At 42.0% G+C, this 18841-nt stretch overlaps 1 protein-coding gene across 2 annotated transcripts in view; it reads left to right on the forward strand.

Moving 5' to 3' along the window:
- Positions 1-18841, forward strand: part of Tmem163 (transmembrane protein 163) — a 226916-nt gene that overhangs the window by 168852 nt on the left and 39223 nt on the right. For both annotated transcript variants that reach the window (XM_070024176.1, XM_070024185.1), the window contains exon 5: positions 16237-16333. In XM_070024176.1, coding sequence (XP_069880277.1) covers positions 16237-16333 — 97 coding nt within the window. The remainder of the gene's footprint in view (positions 1-16236; positions 16334-18841) is intronic.

An 18841-nucleotide genomic window follows, 5' to 3' on the forward strand; every position in this document is an offset into this window, starting at 1 on the left:
GATAAGAAAATTATAGTTTGAGGTAACCCATGGCAAAAATGCTAGACCCTTTCTGAAAAAAAACTGAATATCACACACATACACACAAAGCCAAAGGTATCTGAATACCCATAGGCCACTTCTTAGATCAGTTACAACTGTGTGTCTGGATATGAGACCCAAGTGCCAAGCTTTCTAGGTGGATAGAGATCCAATGTGGATTGAGAACCATTATTCTGTGCTACTCACATGGTAATATATTTACCAATCACTCTGTGCTGTTTAAAGTGCTGATCCTTCTAGAATGTGTTGATGCTGCTCCAGGAACTACCCTGTGGGTTGCAAGGCTCTAGACCATTGAAGTGGAAGAAGGTATCTCAACCTTAGTTTTGTGGACGTCTTGAACTGGATCATTCTTTGTATGGGGCCTGGCTGTATATGGCAGAAAGTTTAGTGGCATTCCTGGCCTCTGTCCACTAGATGCTACTAACGCTGCTCTCACCCAGTTGTGACAATCCAAAATGTCTACAGTCAGTGTCAAATGTCCATAGAGGGTGAGGACCATTGGAGTAATATTACCTACTAAGACTGAATTTCAGAATCCTTCTTCTTCTCAATTCTTGGGTTTATTCCTTTGATCAGGAAATAAAACCATCAGGAAGCAAAACAATTTACCCTTCTCTGGATTGGTCCTGAGTGCCTGGAAATGCACTGAATGGTTAGAATCATCTTAGGATGAACTAAGCAGAAGCTCCCTGGTCTAAGACAGAGAAATATGTTGGGGTGCTGATCTTGAAAGGCATCACTAAAAGCTCTCCTTTCTCTAGGCATATGTATGTGTAGTATGTGTATATACATGTTTGTGTATATACACATGGAATACACACATGCCCCATGTATGTTCACATACATGCATGCATACAGGTATGGTACAAATATGTATGCATATTGTGTTTATATGTGGATATGTATATACATGTATCCACCTATACATATATGTATATACACATGGACATATATTTCTCAATGAAAATAAAATTCGAAAATGGCTTGCTCCTTTTCTAATGATCTGAGTTAAAAGAAATTGGAGATTATACTTGAGTTTTGGTTAAGTGAAGTTTTCATCATGTGACCTCTCAACAGCCCTTGAATAATTTCCTTAATTGATTGATGATGGTTTGATTTGTGGATGCTTTGATTCTGTAGTGTAGTGGCAGTGTGTAGTGCATACATTCATTCTGACCCCAACCTCTCACTCACTGACAAGCTGTTAAGTCGAGGATGGCTGCAAATTACATATCTGTTTCACAGTTGTGAACTCAAAGCCTTTTTCACAACACATGTTAATGGTTAATAAAATGACTGTGTACACACACATCAGTCTTATCTACAAGACCCTAATTCTGTCATTCGGTTGCATTAATGGGTCTCATTGAATATGGAGCTGTGATTGCCCAGTGCCTCATTATATAAGCTGTATAAGGGGTGGGATCATTCTTTCCCATCTGTCAGAGAGCCAGTAAGCTGGTAATTAGGAAGGGAATGGACATTGCAAAGGGTTATTCAAGACACATGGCATTTTTTTTTCTTTCAACATGCATAGGATTCAATCCTTTTTCTTTGTTAAAAGAATAGCAAGTGGCAGATAACTTTAATGTTAAATCAGTGGGCAGAATGATTAGAGCAAAATGGGGCCCTTGGAACACTAGGGCAAATTAGCATGAGCTTTAGATGAGCCTGTAGAATAATTATAGTGGGAATAATAAATGAGTTTCCTTTTATATTGCTCCCATAATCATTTGCCCCATGTAGCTGGCGACTTATCCTTACAAGGCTGTTTCTCTTGTTGGCAAAATAAAGGCTGTGGTTGGTCAAGTCCCTGTCAGATCTATGCACAGCAGATTCTCTACCAATGGTGCGCCTGTAGTTTCTGGTTGTGAGGCTTTTGAGGATAAATGATTTCATCCATGCACAATACCAGGCCCCAGAGTCTTGGAATCTTAGTTACTATTAGTTGCAAAATGGTTTATTTGTTTTTGTAACCTGCTTAGTTTACCTTTAGGAGCTGCTTAGGAGATGGCTTCTACAAATAAAAGGAAATAAGATTCAGATGAATATTTTCTTTCTCTTTGATCAACCCGAGTTGTTTTGTTTTCTCTCAAGGGGAATCATCAGATGGGGGTCTTTGTGTCTCAGATACTTTCCACTGGAGGAGACAGCCCCCCAGCAGTGGGCCTGGCAGTGATGTGCACAAACAGGCTGTGAGCGGTGGATGGCCTGCATCTCAGGAGGTCTCCAGGGTCTGAGCCCACCTCCCTCTAGCAATGCTCCACAGATCTGGAATGAGCAAGTCTCAGAAACACAACAAGATGAGAAGCAGGATGTTGAGGGGCTAGAGTGTGGGTTTTAAGTGATGGATGTGGGTGCGGCCCAAAGTCCAGCTTTAAGCACCTTTCTTTTCATACCCTTTGAATCTGGGCTTCCTCAGCTGCTAAAGGATATGACAGTTGTGAGGAGTAACTGGCAGAATGGAGGTAGAACAGCTGCCTCCTCCATTGCTACCATCTGTTGGACCCTGCTCCTGTCCTTACTGGGTGTTCAGCTGATGGAGCTGATACTCCAAAGGAACAGGTCTGTTTCTGAGCTGTCTCTAGTGTTGAGATTATTGCTGTGTTCATTTTAAACAGCTCATGTTTATGTCTGTGCCAGAGGTTTGCAGAGGGTGATGTCTTTCTGTGAATGCTTCTTTCGTTGCTGCTCAGCATGCTCCCCCAGTTATTAGCCCAGGTGTTGCCCAATTTGGTTCTCTTGACTTTGTGGGTGGATGAAATTAGAATCCTGGTAGGGCTCCAGGGCAAGCCACACCTTCAAGTGGCTTAAAGCAATATTGGTGTTTATACTGTGCAGGAGAAAATTTATTGTTGTGGGAGCTATTCTGTCATTTGTCAGACATTTATCAGCATCCTTGGCTTCTACCCACTGGATGCCACTAGGACCTCAAATTATGCTGCTAGAAAATAGCTCCAGATATTGCCTAATGTCTCTTTGTCCCTTAGTTCGGAACTATAGACTTAAAGACATGCTTGTGCCTTAGAAAAGAGTTCCCAGGCTTCTTGCTTCATGAGAACCCGCTTGGAGCACTTTGTAAAACACAAAACAAACCTGAACTAACAAACAGCACCTGCTCAGATCTTCCTGTAGGCACAGAACCATGACAGGGGTTGGGGAGAGGCAGAAATGTGATTTAAGGGCCCAGGTGTGGTTCTGATGAGCTGACAGTTTGGAGATCGAGAGAATGAGTCACCCTTCCATGGACCCTTTGCCAGTGGCTCTGGGTCAACTTACCTGTTGCCTGATAGAATTTCCTCCCCAAATAATGAATGTCTGACTATGCCAGACCACAGGGTTACTAATCGGGAGGAGAGTAGATAGCCAAAAAACATTTTGGACTTATTAGGGGTTATAATAGGGTAGGTTAGAATAGGCCCTGTTGCAGGAAGGAAGACAGGTGTGTGGTCCAAGAGAACAGGGGAGATCTAGTGTTTGGATCATTTAACACATGTTTATAGCATCCTTACATTTTTTGTGATATTGGGATTTGAACTCAGGGCCTCATACTTGCTTAGCAGGAATTCTACCACTTGAGACATGGCTCAGACCTTTTTTTTTGTTATTGCCACTTTTGATATTTTTTAATTGGGGCTTGCATTTGTACCCAGGTGATCTCTGGATCCAAATCCTCCTATTGACAGCTCCCGTATACGAAGGATAACAGGTGTGTAGCGTTGCTTAAGCTCTTTATTTTATTTTTTAACTGATTGATATGGAGGGAGGTGGTCTTATGAATTTTTCACAAGACTGGCCTTGAAATACTATCACTCATCTTTTCTTCCCAAGTACCTAGGAATAAGTATGTGAACCATTGCACCTAGCTTTTTTTTTTTTTAACTGTGCCAAGAAATGCTGATAACCTCTGCATGTGAATTAACTCATAACAGGCCTGCTGCTACCCTATATTATAGATGTAGAAAGCACCTCAGAGAGGCTTACAGAGTTAGAGAGAAAGAGACATGGAGAGGTTAAATAGTTTCCTTTAGGTCACTGGTATATTCTGCTGCTGTAACATAGCAAGTCTCTCTGGCTCCAAAGCCTATGCTTTGAGTTCTTGCCTCTTTTCATTGCAAGAAAGAGGCTTACCAAGAGCATGCACTGCTGCTAAACATTAGGGCATGTGATGGATTTCACAGAAATTACTATGCATGATAATTCCTTCTGAGAGATGTCATACCCTTAATGAATAGTGTGACAAGTCCTTTGTAGGACATTAATTCTGTATTTGGGGTCTGTGTGGATGTATTGGATTCAGAGAGAGAAGCTATGTAATGGTCCTTGAGAGGTAGTAATATGTAGAGTTAGATAAAAGATGACAAAGTTTACTTCTTCTAGCACCCCTTGGCCTTTATATTGGCCAAGGAGCTCCTTGTCTGATGAACATGAAGGGAAACTGACCATGGAACTGTCTTTGCCTTTCCTTTGGTGCATGATTGTCCACTATTCTGTCTTTTTCCACATCCACCCCTTCACCTCCCAGAGGATGTGTCTATATTTAGGTTCACTAATATTTCTCTTCTTTCCTGCCTTTGTGATTGAGTCGACCAGATGACAGAACACATCGGCCCTTGGCTTCTGAACTGTACATGTATGTCCTCAGAGGGCTAATGGCCAATATTCTAGATTTGTTGCCCCTGGAAGCTCATTTTCTATTCCTAAATTGCCCCATGCCCATTTGAGGCCAGCACAGACTCCTTTTTATGGATGTTGTAGATTTTATAGAAGGAAAGAGAAGGTAATGGAGTTGAGGTAAAATATGGGTTGGGGGATGCTGGCTCACACCTGTAATCCTAGCTACTCAGGAGGCTGTGATTTCTTGTCAAACTTGTCAGCCCTTCCCTTATTTTTCTCCTACTTTCCCTTCCCCATCGGCCCCCCAAGTTGTACAGATCATTTCCAACATATTGTCCTGTGTATATTGCTGTTGCCTCGGTTCCCCCTCATCCTTTGTCTGTAAGACTCTAATCTCTAAAAAAACTATTACTAAAAAAAACAAAAGCTGGAAGTGGAGCTCAAGTAAACAGCATCCAGGCTCTGAGTTCAAGCTGTAAAATGTATAATGATTTGAAGAGGGAATCCTTACTTTCTTTAGTTCTTCAATCTGATTTATTTGCTTTAGTTTATTCATAGTCTTGCTCTTGGATCTGTAACTTAAATGGCAGTAAGGGATTGTAGACAACTAAAGTTGTGTCAAGGACTGCTTTTTTTCTTTTTCCCTAGTCCTGGGTGCTGTCCCTGAGCCTCTTTGACTCAAGGCTAGCACTCTATCACTTGAGCCACTATGCCACTTCCAGCTTTTTCTGTTTATGATCTGAGGATGATGGTTCCAAGGCAGCCCAGGACGGAAAGTCCATGAGACTCTTGTCTCCAATTAAGCACCAAAAAAGCTGGAAGCGAGCTGAGTTCAAGTCCCAGGACACACTCTCTGTCTCTGTCTCTGTCTCTGTCTCTGTCTCTGTCTCTGTCTCTGTCTCTGTCTCTGTCTCTCTCTCTCTCTCTCTCTCTCTCTCTCTCTCACACACACACACACACACACACACACACACACACACACACACACACAGAGTATTTCTTTTCCTACCCATCCTTCCTCGGGAACATCCTTGCATTAATACAATACTACAGCAAATTTCTCCATTTCTAAGATGGGCAGAATGATCATGGTTGTGTAATCACTATTTTCTTAGAGATTTTAGCTTGCACTGCTGGTTTAGAGGCCAAATCAGTAGCCTTTTAATGGGCAAGTTTTTTTTCTTTTCCTTTTTAAAAGGAAAACCTTAGTATTTTGTGAACCTAATAATGGATATCAATGCAACTTAAAGGCCCAGAATTTTCAGAAACTGGCTCCTTCAAGTGAAAGCTTTAGTATTAATTATTAATGTATGTTTCCTAATTTACAATGTAGTAAGGCTCCAACAAATTGGTACTTTTTAAATAACTTAAAATTGTGTGTGTATGTATGTGTGGAGAAGATTACTTTCCAATTTGATAGATGAATAACATTTCTTTTAAGGTGCTCTTTTCCTGTTTTATCAATTTCTTCCTCTCTTGTACTGGGAAATGTCAGCTCTTCAAAATAGTCCAGTGTATAGGTCAAAGAGAAGTTGCAGAAATATACAAGATCCAGCTCAAAACATGGCATATGTTTTCTTCATCCCCTCATCTGACAATCCTATGGTATCATATGAAAGGAAACCTATAATTTGTGGATTCTCATTGGGAGATTCAGATTTTCCCTCTAACTTGCCAGTGAGTGAATAGTACTATTCAGCTCCTACATTTTGGTTCTACAGATAAATCTGTACCTCAAATCTGGACACAAAGGGAAACACTTAAAGTGATGTAGCTAGAGAAGACATTTCTAGAAAATTATTTTCCCCTTGTAAAAATTTAGCATTCAGAAAGTTTGACAAAGCCCATCTTTTCACTATTGTTATTTAATAGCATATTATTTGTAGAAATTTCTCCCTCAACTTAGATCAAGTGTTACATATTTCTATTCCATATACATATAATTTTATATCACATCATTTTGTTTTGTCTTGTGAGCAGGATCTTGCTATAAAGCCCAGGCTAGCCTATAATTCAGGATCTCCCTTGCTTTTTCTCCCCAGCATTGGGATTACAGGAGTGTTCCACTACACTTGGCTAATGTTTACTAACCTGGATTTATTTGTTTGTTTGTTTGTTTTTGGTGGTATGAGGAATGGAGCCAAGGCTGTTAAGCATGCTGGGAAAGTACTTACCAACTGAGCTACATTACTAGGCTTCCCATGTTTTCACTTAATATTTTATCTATTAGATACTTTTCCTGTTATCCATGAGCACAAAATATTTAATATGTTTTATTGAGATACTTGCATATTTTTATGAGGATATGCTAATTTGATACATATGTATAATATATAATGATCAGCTCAGGACAATAGCATTTCCATTTTCTTCAACATTCATCACTTTCATTATTACTAGTGTGTGTGTGTGTGTGTGTGTGTGTGTGTGTATGTGTGTGCCAGTCCTGGAGCTTGAACTCCATGAGCTTTTTGTGCTTATGGTGAGTGTTCTACCACTTGAGCCATACCTCCAGTTCTGGCTCTTTTTGTTAGTTAGTTGGAGATAAGAGTCTCATGGCTGGCTTTGAATCATGCTCTTCAGATCTCAGTCTCCTGAGTAGCAAGGATTATAGGTATGAGCCACCAGAACCTGGCTTATCACATTTATATATTAAGGATTTTGTACACTCTTAGTCATCTTAAAATATAGATGAGAATAACCAACAAATACCCTACTGTGCTATTGAAAACCAGAACTGATATCTATATTTTGTCCCTTATCTAACATCTTCTACCCTACTTTCTAGTCTAGTGACCAATATTCTACTCTGTTCTTCTATGAGATCAGCTTCATTTTCCTTTTTTAAGGCCTTATGCTTGATAGGCAGATACTCTACTACTTGAGCCATACGGCCAGATCTTTTAGCCAATTGTCTGGATAGGATATTGTACTTTTACCCAGGTGAAACTTAGATTTCAATACTCCCAAGCAGCTAGAATTATTAGTGTGAGCCATCACATTCAGCAATTTTTAACATATGCCCCCCCCAGTTGTCAACCGAATTGATGTATCATTATTTAAACACTCCTTTTGTATCATATTTAAATTTCTTACTCTTAAATATAAATAATGCTGCCATCAACATTCTCTTGTAATAAGCTTTTTCTTTAGGGACAGATTCCCAGAAATGGGTCAAAGTGAATGAACAAGGTAAACCAATTACTTTAAATACTATCAGTAAGTAGGTTAGGAACACTGGAGATGCTAGAATATTTTTGTAACAATTAAAAAAAAATACCAGATTTAATTAACCAAGTAATACAGGGAGGTGTGTGCTCAGGGTGCTGACTGGTCATTTCCAATGGAGATAAAGCAGTGGGAGTCACAGATGTCTCAGAGGAACTCGTTTTGTGGGACGATCATTTAGGAAGTGGGCTTCTGTACACTTGGACTGCCTGCTTTTCAAGACGGGTGATTCCTTCCTGTCCTCTGCAGGCAGGAACTCCAGAGTGATCTTCTCAAGCAGGCAGATCTGCCCTCACTTCCTTGACCTGCAATTCTGAGACTACTTTATTCTGCTACTATAATAACTTGTGTCACTTTCAGGAGTCTTGAATCCATCAACTTGGCTACAGTGCAAATCCCTCCAAACCTCAGACTTCTATCAGACATAGGAGTAATTTCTCAGGCATTTCTCATGTAAGAGAAGGTCAGCGGTAGAGTTCCACAGGAGTCCAAGTTCAAAGCAGAAGGAATGGCTTCTCTTTGAGGTCGACTGGACAGCGCAGAGGCTGGATTGGTCAGCTATTACATCACTGCGACAAAACACCTGACAGACAACCTAGTGAGGGAAAGATTTACTTTTCTCACAGTCTGAGAGCTTTCTGTCTGTAGCTTTTGACCCAGTTGCCACTGCTTCTATGATAAGGCAGAACATCATGGCAACAGGAAAATGTGGCAGAGGCTCATCACCTCATGTTACACAGAAATCAGAAAGCCAAGAAGGGTCAGTAGATGAGATACACCCTTCAAAAGGCATGGCCCCGGTGACCTTCTTCTCTATCCACACCCCACATCCTGTTTCCATCACAGTCAGGTCCCCACCACTACGACTCTACCAACAGATGAATCCATTCATGAAGTCAGAGCCCTCCTGATCCGACAGCCTGTCAGGTGGCACCCAAGATCTCACCACATGAGCCCGTGGGGAGCGCTTCATATTTAAACCATCACAGAGGCCAACCCAGCTCTGAATGTGTAATCCTTTGACACAAGGACACTGGATATCATCTCTGCTCACACTCCAGTGGAGAATGGAAGCCAGGGCTTTTATTAGGTTCTGTCTGAAAACAAGAGGTTGAATATAGTCCCTCTGAACAGAGGCTGTCAAATCACATGGCAAAAGTAGGGATGTGTAGTTGAGAGCAAACTGATGGGACCAATGATGCAATCTTCTGCAGGCCTACTGGGAAGTGGCCTCCTTGTTTTCTATTAATATCAGTCCACCTTTCTCCCCTTGTCCACTGCAGCATAAATAAACATAAACTACTTTGATCCTAGCCAGAAACACCAAAAGATTTGCCAAGGGTAGTTCATGGGGGATACAGTCTTGGGGCTCTCCATCACCACAGCAGATAATATCTTCTGACCACAGAATATCTTTTCCTTCCTCTTTATCTTCTTCCCTCTTTCCCTTCCTCCATTCTTCTTCTGCAATATGCTGCTGATTGAGGCAGCATTCTTATTTTTCTCCCCTTTAATATCAGTAAGCTCCCTTATAGGCAATAAAAGGCTCCTTGGGCCTTGCAGCTTCTTCCTAATTCTTATGAAACATTTGATCTGGGCAAGTCAGCCCAGATTGGTTGAAAATTGGTTGACAGACCCAACAAAGCTCAGCCTTCAGCCACCCCTGGAATGGGGGTGTGGGTGAATCACCGTGGTTGTCAGTCTTTGCTGTCCTTCTGATATTGAGAGTCCACGGAAAGAGTCAGCTTGGTTTAGCTGTCTTGGTTCAAGGTAGGGCATGGTGGCCATTGATCTTCCCTTGGAGACAATGTATCCTGAAAGGATGAATGGCTTGTTTATTACTGGAAAGGAAAATGGAGGCAGATCAGGTCCTGCAAATGCTCACAACAGATATTACCTGAATTGGCTTTTGAAAATGCAAATCTAATAATTGTTTTTAAACCTATCAGGGGCTCTGTATGGTTTTCATACAGAGTTTATATGGCTCAATTTAGCACAGAAGGCCTCTCAGGAATGACTCTTGCTTACCTTTACCCAGCTTCCTGCTCAGCACCACTCACAAAACCTTTTATTCAGCCTAATGGGTCACAAGTGTTCTTGGGGAGGGGGGAAAGGGGGATGACCTTTTCCACTTCCCAGGCTTACATATAATCTGTGTATGAAGAGGAGGGAGGGAACTTCTGCAGTAGGAGAGGAGGTGGGAGGAGGTAGGGATGGCATGATGTGGGACTTGAACGAGACAGTGCCTGTTTGGTGTCTATTTGGCATATCTGTCATAGAGAACAGGGAATGGCTCACCGCCATTCATTACTCAATTTCTCTTTCCTTTTTCCTGCCTCCAAATGGATTTTAGTTTGTGGCTTTCTTTTTGAAGTGGCAGAACACATTTGGGAAAAAGGGCAAGGCTAGAATAAATCCACCTGAGAGATTTTTGTATCCCTAAGTGCTGGGTGTGCTCATACCACTTGTCTTTCCATTTCCATTTCCATTGTTTGATTGTAAGTACTTTGGGAATGAAGATGAAACCTGATGAGTAAAATGATTACTCTCTAAACAGAGGACTGGATTGGTTAATTGCCAAGGCTATTTTGTGTTTTAGATCTGTCATAAATTATAGGATGATGGGAGAAGCTTCTTGTGTAGCTATTTTGATCTGAAGGGAAGTCATTGAGAACTGGTAAGATTGGACTGGAGGCCATTAAATCTGCAGTTGACAAGGGACTAAAACTTTCTGTCTGACATCAGTTTGTCAAACCTCCTAGTAGATTTTGCCCCTCAAATTTCAGAAGCACTAGATTTGCAATGTGCATGATTAGCAACTTGCAGCCTATAGCAGCACATCCAAAAAATAGTTTAACAACTTTTAATATTTTGTTTAGTTGTTTTATGTGAATATTGGAGCTTGAACTCAGGACTTAGGTGTTTCTTTAGATTTACCACTTAAAGCTTACATTCTACTACATGAGCCACAGCTCCATTTCCAGCTTTTTGCTGCTTAATTGGAGGTAAGAGTCTCATGGACTTTCCTGACTAGGTTGACTTTGAATCACAATCCTTAGATCCCAGCCTCCTGAGTAGCTAGGATTATAGGCATGAGCCACTGGCACCAGGCTTTTAATCATTTCTTTCGAGCAGCTTTAACTGTTTCTTTTGATGTTTTACCAGCTTTGTATCAGACTGTGCCTTAAATTAATGCTCTGCATCTTAAACTTGAACATGCATCAAAATCCCTTGAAGCACTTAGGAAAGCATAAGTTGTTGGGAGTTTGTGCTTCAGTAGCTCTGGGATAGATTCATTCAGCATGTACTTCCCTAATAAGTTCCCAGGTGATGGGACACTGCTAATCTACGTGTGTTCTACACTATGATATTCACAGATTCACTAAGAGTTTCTGTTTCTGTCTGGGTTGATTGGAGATTATGATGAAAGGGTGGTGGTTCCTTTGCCTCGTTCTAACTCATAAAGTTCTCCAGGGTTTGAGCAGGAGGGAGGAGTCGTCTGTATTCTTTTTTTTTTTGGTCCGGTAATGGGGCCTGAACTCTGGGCCTGGGCGCTGTCCCTCAGCTCTTCAGTTCAAGGCTAACGCTCTACCACTTGAGCCACAGAGCCACTTCCGGCTTTTTTCTTTTTGCTTATGTGGTGCTGAGGAATCGAACCCAGGGCCTCAGGCATGCAAGGCAAGTGCTCTAGCACTGAGCCACCTTCCCAGCCCAGAGTCTGTATTCTTTATGGTGACCAGATCCCCAATACCCTCATCATTTTATCAGGTCAACCTATCAGGGAAGGCCATGAAGGATGGGGAAACAGTATCCATTTGCAGTCTTTACCTCCCTCTGTTCCCAAAACTTAGAAGCAGCTTACAATACAGAGGAAGAGACAACTATATCTGCACACATTTGCAGTGTTTGCTCCTGACCTAAATCTTCTAGCATCTTAGAGACTGTTGTAGTCCCAGGGCAGTAGTGGGAGCATGCAATGGAGATGCCCAGAACCTTCAAGTGGCTGGCTTGATGACTGAAACTGGCCATTTAGGGGCCATCAGGTGACATGGACTTGAAACTCCTTGGATGACTTGGGCATGTCTCCTAACCGATGCCCCATTGTTAAGGAAACATCCCTCACTCCCCTCCACAACCATAAAAATCAGAGACACAAAGACATGGGTCTGGTGAGTGACGTCCTGGGGATTTATGAGCTGATGGGCAGAACACTGAGAGCCTGAGTAGAAAGCTGTTGTGTAAACACAATATATTATTAATACACCATTTAAAAATAGCCTCCTATCCTCTGCTATTAATAGCTTCTTTGGGCTGCAGGCATGGCTGGGTTCTGACACACAGGCTTCATTCCTGTTAGGAAGAGTCTCTGTGGTGATCAGATTTGCAGTACATTTAAAAGAAGAGGAAAACGGGTGTTCACAACAGTTTTGGGCATATACTGGTGAGGAACATATATATGATTACAGTTCTGTAGAATTAAAATGGAAAATTTATTTTGACTTTCGTTGCATTTCATCATTTCCTTTCCTTTCTCTTCCATTTTCTCCTCCCTTCCTTTTTGCCCTTTCCCCTTCTCTTTCCCCTTTCCCCTTCCCTTTTCCCCATTTTGTGACAGTACTGGGGATTGAACTCTAGGTCTCACTTATTTGTCTTTTTCCTCAAGGTTGTAGCTCTATCACTTGAACCACAGCTCTACTTCTGGCCTCTTGCTTGTTAATTGAAGATGAATCTGATAGACTTTTCTACCCCAGCTGGCTTTGACCTCTGGTTCTCAAATCTCAGCCTCCTGAGTAGCTAGGATTATAGGCATGAGCCACCAGTGCTGGGCTGTATTTCAGATTTCAGTGGGGCATTTGGAAGAACTGTTAGGAATCTTCGTTTGCTAACCTCATTGGTAGCAATTACTGCTCATGAGACTCCATGGAGGGAAACATACAGGTGACTTGTGATTAGTTAATCAGTTGAAGATTCTCTCCAGAGAGAGGAGGGGAGAGAAAGAGAGAGAAAGAAAGAGAGAGAGAAACAGAGAGAGACAGAGAGATCCTGCAATCTGCTACTATAGATTGTAGACACTTAGACATTGAAGATAATGGTTTTTGACCTAAGGGATCTAGAGTGTACTTCTGCCTATGGATATGTAAACAAGAAGTTATGTGTTAAGACTCTTTCATCATTCTTGCATTTTAGTTGTAGTAATGTAACAGATCCACAGCCCACATTTTGTGCATGCTAAGGGACATGCTCATAGTGATATGATGAACGGTGGGTACTTATAATGTCACTGGCCTTGTCAGTATGAAGCACAGGTGTCTGCCCCCATGTCCCACCCCGAGGAGATGAGGATGCAGTGACAGGTTGCCTATTGTTCTGATATACTGGTGGTGACTACCTCACTTGTTTCTCAGGGAGATGAAGCTGACCAGTAAATACACGTACTACCACTGGGCTGTTAGGGCTCCTCAGGCTCCATCCTTCCTTACTTGCAGGATGGACACTCCCTTCCTGCTTCCATTCAGATAGCTGTGTGAGCTTCCTAGGAAAGGGCCTCACTTGCGTCTAGGCCTTGCATTAGATAATATTACACTAGGGAAGTAACCAAATATAGAGTCTTGAGTTCACTCCAGAGCATCTGATAAAAATGGATCCAGACAGCTGAGCACCTCTGGCTCTCTCGTGTAATGTGAGCTACTCAGGAGGCTGAGATCTGAGCATTGTGATTCAAAGCCAATCCAGGCAGAAAAGTCTGTGAAATTCACATTTACAATAAAACTACAAAAAAAAGCCAGAAGTGTAATTGTGACTCATATGTTAGAGCACTAAGCAAAAGAAGCTTAGGGACAGCATCAAGGCCCTGAGTTCAAGCTCCAGGACCAACACACACACACACACACACACACACACACACACACACACACACACTCACACACTCACACACCATACAAAATAGAACCAGACTGATTCTCAAGAAACATTTTAAAAAAAGTTTCTCTAATGAATGAGAGTATAGTTTGCCTTCAAGGCTAAAAGCTGATGAATCTGTGGTTGAATTTGTTAAAAGAGGATAACCTCTGATTCTGTGTCACTTAGGGATTTTGTGAGTGATGGTAAACCCCAATCTGCAAAACCTTGGAAATCTAGCCTCACTTCGGGCTCTTTTCCCATACTGACTTCCCAGTGCACATTTGCTCTGATGGAGATGATTACTCCAAGCCCTCATTACAGAAGGTCTTAGACTATCTTCCAAGGGGACACTTGATGTTCAAGAGCAGGTGCTTTGGGAACATTGATTTCCAAGTACTGGAATCTTTGCCTTTGCCATAGTCCTTGGTTACTCAGAGACCCTCCAATAGGTGTACCTCACTCCTCCATGAATCCTCTTTGTCCCTGATTGCCTGATGGGACTGTCACCAGACCTCATTTTAGCTGCATAAGCATTTTTTTTTTTCCGGTTGTGGGGCTTGAACTCTGGGCCTGGGCGCTGTCCCTGAGCTCTTCAGCTCAAGGCTATGTGCTCTACTACTTGAGCTACAGTACCACTTCTGGTTTTCTGAGTAGTTTATTGGATATAAGAGTCTCACAGTCTTTCCTGCCCAGGCTGGCTTTGAACCAAGATCCTCAGATCTCAGCCTCCTGAGTAGCTAGGATTATAGCCGTGAGCCACCAGTACCCAGCTCATAAGCATATTCTTAATGTCTGACTTTCATGAAAATGCATGGTATCCTTGGCCCCTGATCCATTTATTCAAGTCTCCCTTGAGATCCCTAGCCCATTCATTGCTGCCGCCTCCTCCTCCTCCTCCTCCTCCTCCTCCTCCTCCTCTTCCTCCTCCTCCTCCTCCTCCTCCTCCTCCTCCTCCTTCTCCTCCTCCTCCTCCTCCTCCTCCTTCTCCTCCTCCTCCTCCTCCTCCTCCTCCTCCTCCTCCTCCTCCTCCTCCTCCTCCTCCTCCTCCTCATGTTCCTCCTTTTCCTACTCTTCACTTTGCTCTATCCTGCAACAGTTCTTTCTTTTTGTCTAGGCCTTTTAAAAAACAAAACATATAGCTAGAAGCTAATTGGGTAGATTCCATATAGCCTTGCTTATTTGCTTTTATTACTGACTTCTGAATTTTGAGGATTGTGTCTGTCCACAGGGATAAGAAGTAGGTTCTCCTTCCAAGTTAAGTGCCCAATTTGAGACCATACTTTTAGCCCAGAGAAGAAAATCTAAGCTGGAACATGAAAAATGATATTATTTGATAGTAGGGATAAAACTAAATGATGGAAACATTAGGTTGGGATAGGAACAATCTAGAGATAATTATACTCATTCTGTCTGTTTTCTTTGGGATTTTGGCTTGTGTATAAATTTTTTTTTTTTTTTTGGTCCGGTCGTGGGGCCTGAACTCTGGGCCTGGGCGCTGTCCCTCAGCTCTTCAGCTCAAGGCTAGCGCTCTACCACTTGAGCCACAGTGCCACTTCTGGCTTTTTTCTTTTTTTGCTTATATGGTGCTGAGGAATCGAACCCAGGGCCTCAGGCATGCAAGACAAGCACTCTACCACTGAGCCATCTTCCCAGTCCCCTTGTGTATGAATATTATCATTTCCTCATGTCTGTCTCTTTAATTGCCAGGGACTTGTACAATCCCAAGCCCAAAGATTTTCTTGTCATTCCTCACCCCATACTCCCTGAGTGTCCTTGTCAGCTTTACCTCTGGCAGCTTCCCTAACTTCCTTCTGTGTTGGGTATTTTAGTTGACCACACGCTCTCTTCTCTCCCCTCACACCATAAGAGAAAATATCTGTGTCTTACCACAAATACACTTTTGTCATTACCAAACCATTCTTCCTCATCAGTGGGAAAAATCAAAAGAATCCAGAGTAGACTTGGCCTTTGTCTAAGCTGATGTGAATGGGTTACTTTTAATGCTTGGAGTCTCATTTTGTTTCATCTTCAGGTAGGAAATATTCCCAGGATCACCCAACAGCTAAAAGGGCCAGGCTTAGGCTCTCTCATGGCAGATACTCCACTCTTCGTTATTTACTCTTTACTCTCTGGTTTGAGGACTGAAGTGATCATATTTGTCAGGACAAAGGGATAGAGTTCATGTCTGAAAGACGCATGTTAGCGCTCATGGATGTTGCTAGTGATGGAAGGTGGTGAGCTCCTTTCCTATGAAATCGCCTCTGTGATATAACCCTGAACTGTATTCTCCTAGAGGTGAATTGGTGTCTATCCTGGGGGGTGTGGAGAGTTGCAGTTGAATTCAATTCCCAGATTGTGTTCCTGTCTCAGTCAGCCATGCTGACTGCTCAGCTATGTGGAGTTCTCCCAGTTAAGACTCTCAATGTTGTGTTTTGTTTTTTACAGAGCCTGTGTCATCTTGGGGGTGATATTCCTTCTCTCCTCCATATGTATAGTGGTCAAAGCCATCCATGACCTCTCAACTAAGCTGCTCCCAGAAGTGGTAAGGTCCTTCTTCTTCTTCTTTTTTAAAACACTTCTTTCTGCAACTCCTGTATTGCCTCTCACCACACCTTTACTTGGAGGAGCTGGGCAGGTGGTGACAGTGGTGGTGATCATGGGAAACTCAAGGACTTTGAATAGGATGACAGGAATGCAAATAACTTGGCAGGGGGAAGTACTGGGTAGGTGAAGAGGTTTACAAATAGTTGAGCTAGTACTGCGGTCTTTGTCCTCCTTGGGACTTTTGACTAGTTTCATAGCAAGATGTCTCTTTTGGTAAAGAGAAATGGAGCAGTGATTTAATCTCTTTTTTGCATCTGTTGTTCAAGTATCCATTCTGTGATGGATGTAATAAGATTTAGTTTTTTCTTTGCACCTCAATTCAAAATGTAAATCTTGTCACATTAGGTCTTTTTCAATATAACTTCATTGAGATATAGCAATTGGAGGATGCAATTTCATATTAAAATGTATCTTTTAACGCTGTGACCTCTGGGTGAAAGTCATTATTTGAACTTGAATTCTTTTATTTTCCCTCTTCAGCCTATCAATGCTGAGAAAAGAAATATTTGTGAAGTCTTTCATCAGGCATTCTTCAGAGAAAGCAAGAGATTTGGTTACCAGGAGATGGAGATGCTGCCATTATAGTAATGCTTAGCCTACAAGTTCACAACAATATGAATGTAAAATATGGCCTTGTAGGATATAATTTGGTTTGAGTGTGGCTGTGGTGCATTGTCTTAGATAAAATCAGAACGATTTGACCATTAATTTCACTTTTAGAAAAATGTATGTGAATTCTTTTGGGGTGATGCACTGTATGGATATATTTTGGGGGCAATGGGAATGGAGTGGGACATTCCAGTACATTCAGTAGAGGCTAAGTTGTTTCCTACTCTTTTTGTTTGTGCTGATATTGGGGCTTGATCTCAAGACCTGGGTGCTATTAGCTTTTTGCTCAAAACTAGTGCTCTATCACTTGAGTCTCAGCTTCACCTGTGGTGTTTTGCAAGTTAATTGGAGATGACACTCATAGATTTTTTTCCTGCCTGGGCTGGTTTAAAACTGTGATTTTGTTTTCATGTCTCAACTTCTTGATGCGTAGCCAAGATTACAGGTGTGGACCACTGGCATGCGTCTCTGCTCCCTTTTACACTGAGATTAGAGCCAGCTTTTTCATAATCCTCCAGGGCCTTAACTGTTATTGATTACTGCCATTGGCTACAAGCAGATGCTCTACTGTCTCAGTGATACTGAGGGAAGATGGATGCCAGGCTAGCAGTGTATCTGCTTAGGGGATTTGATTGTTTTCAGCAAAGCAAGCTCAATCAAATCCTAGTATTTATTACAGTCTTGTGCTCTTCATTGCTTAAGTACAGAATTCCCTCACCTTGGTTGCCCTGGGGTCTTAGACTTTTCCATCCAATTTTCTATCCCATGTTCCCTTCTGTCAGAATCTGAGCATAAGAGACGAAGGCACTGAGTGTGATTGTACCTATTAGACATCAAGACATTTCTGCATCTTGCAGAGGATGCAAACATGCTTCAACTTTAAGGAATGTTATTGAGTGAGAGTTTTCGGCAGTATGCCAGTTGACATGTCACTTATTTGGGCATTAAAAGCTAATTTCCAGCAGAGGTAACTTGACATGGAATGGATGACTGTGCACTGGCCCTTCTGAGGTTCTCATGTTTTTGTTCAGAATTACTTTTAGCTGGGAACAGTGTCTTTATTTCAAGGTGTAAAATACTCTTAAATGAAGAAGCTTATCAGCCTAAATTCTATCTCAGAAAGTAACTGCCCGATGTTCTGTTCCAGGCAGGGTTCAGAGGGGTTCATAGCCCCATGGATTGGCCCAATATGGCCCCTGTCTTTGGAGATACAGTATTGTAGTTTTATCAGTTTTAGGGTGGGATTTAAGAAATTACAAAGCAGGCATGTTGTGTCATCCCTATATTCCAAGCTACTGGGGAGGCTGACATCAGTAGGATCTTGGTTTGAACTAGCTAGGGCCAGAATAATAAAAAGAAGGTTCTTGAGACCCTCATCTCAATCCATCAAAAGCTGGGTATTATAGTGCATCTGTTATCCAGCTTCATAGGAGGTATAGGTAGAAGTATCACTGTTCATATCAACCCCTGAGGCCCACTCAGGGACAAAGTTAGTGTCTTGAAAACACTAAACAAAAAGGCTGGGTTGTAGCTCAAATAGAGAACACTTACAGTTCTTGAAGCCCTGGGTTCATTTCTTAGTACCAGAAACAAAAAACTCACAACTATTTATGGTCAAGAACTGTTTTTTATCTTTATAGTATAGTGTAATGAATGGTTAATGACTGTTTTCGGGAGCTTGGGTTGGGCTTTGGTGGTGGAAGGGGGAGAGAAAGGCTGAATATCACACAGGGCCAGGTAAATGCTATCAGGTCATAGCCAAAGGGTTTTCAATTTCAAGTCGTCATTTGCTGTGCATTAGAAGTTTCTCAAAACCAGGAGGCTTTAGTCAAGCCCC

This window comes from Dipodomys merriami, unplaced genomic scaffold (assembly GCF_024711535.1).
Source record: "Dipodomys merriami isolate MVZ:Mamm:240054 unplaced genomic scaffold, mDipMer1.0.p SCAF_1, whole genome shotgun sequence".
Classification (NCBI taxonomy): domain Eukaryota; kingdom Metazoa; phylum Chordata; class Mammalia; order Rodentia; family Heteromyidae; genus Dipodomys; species Dipodomys merriami.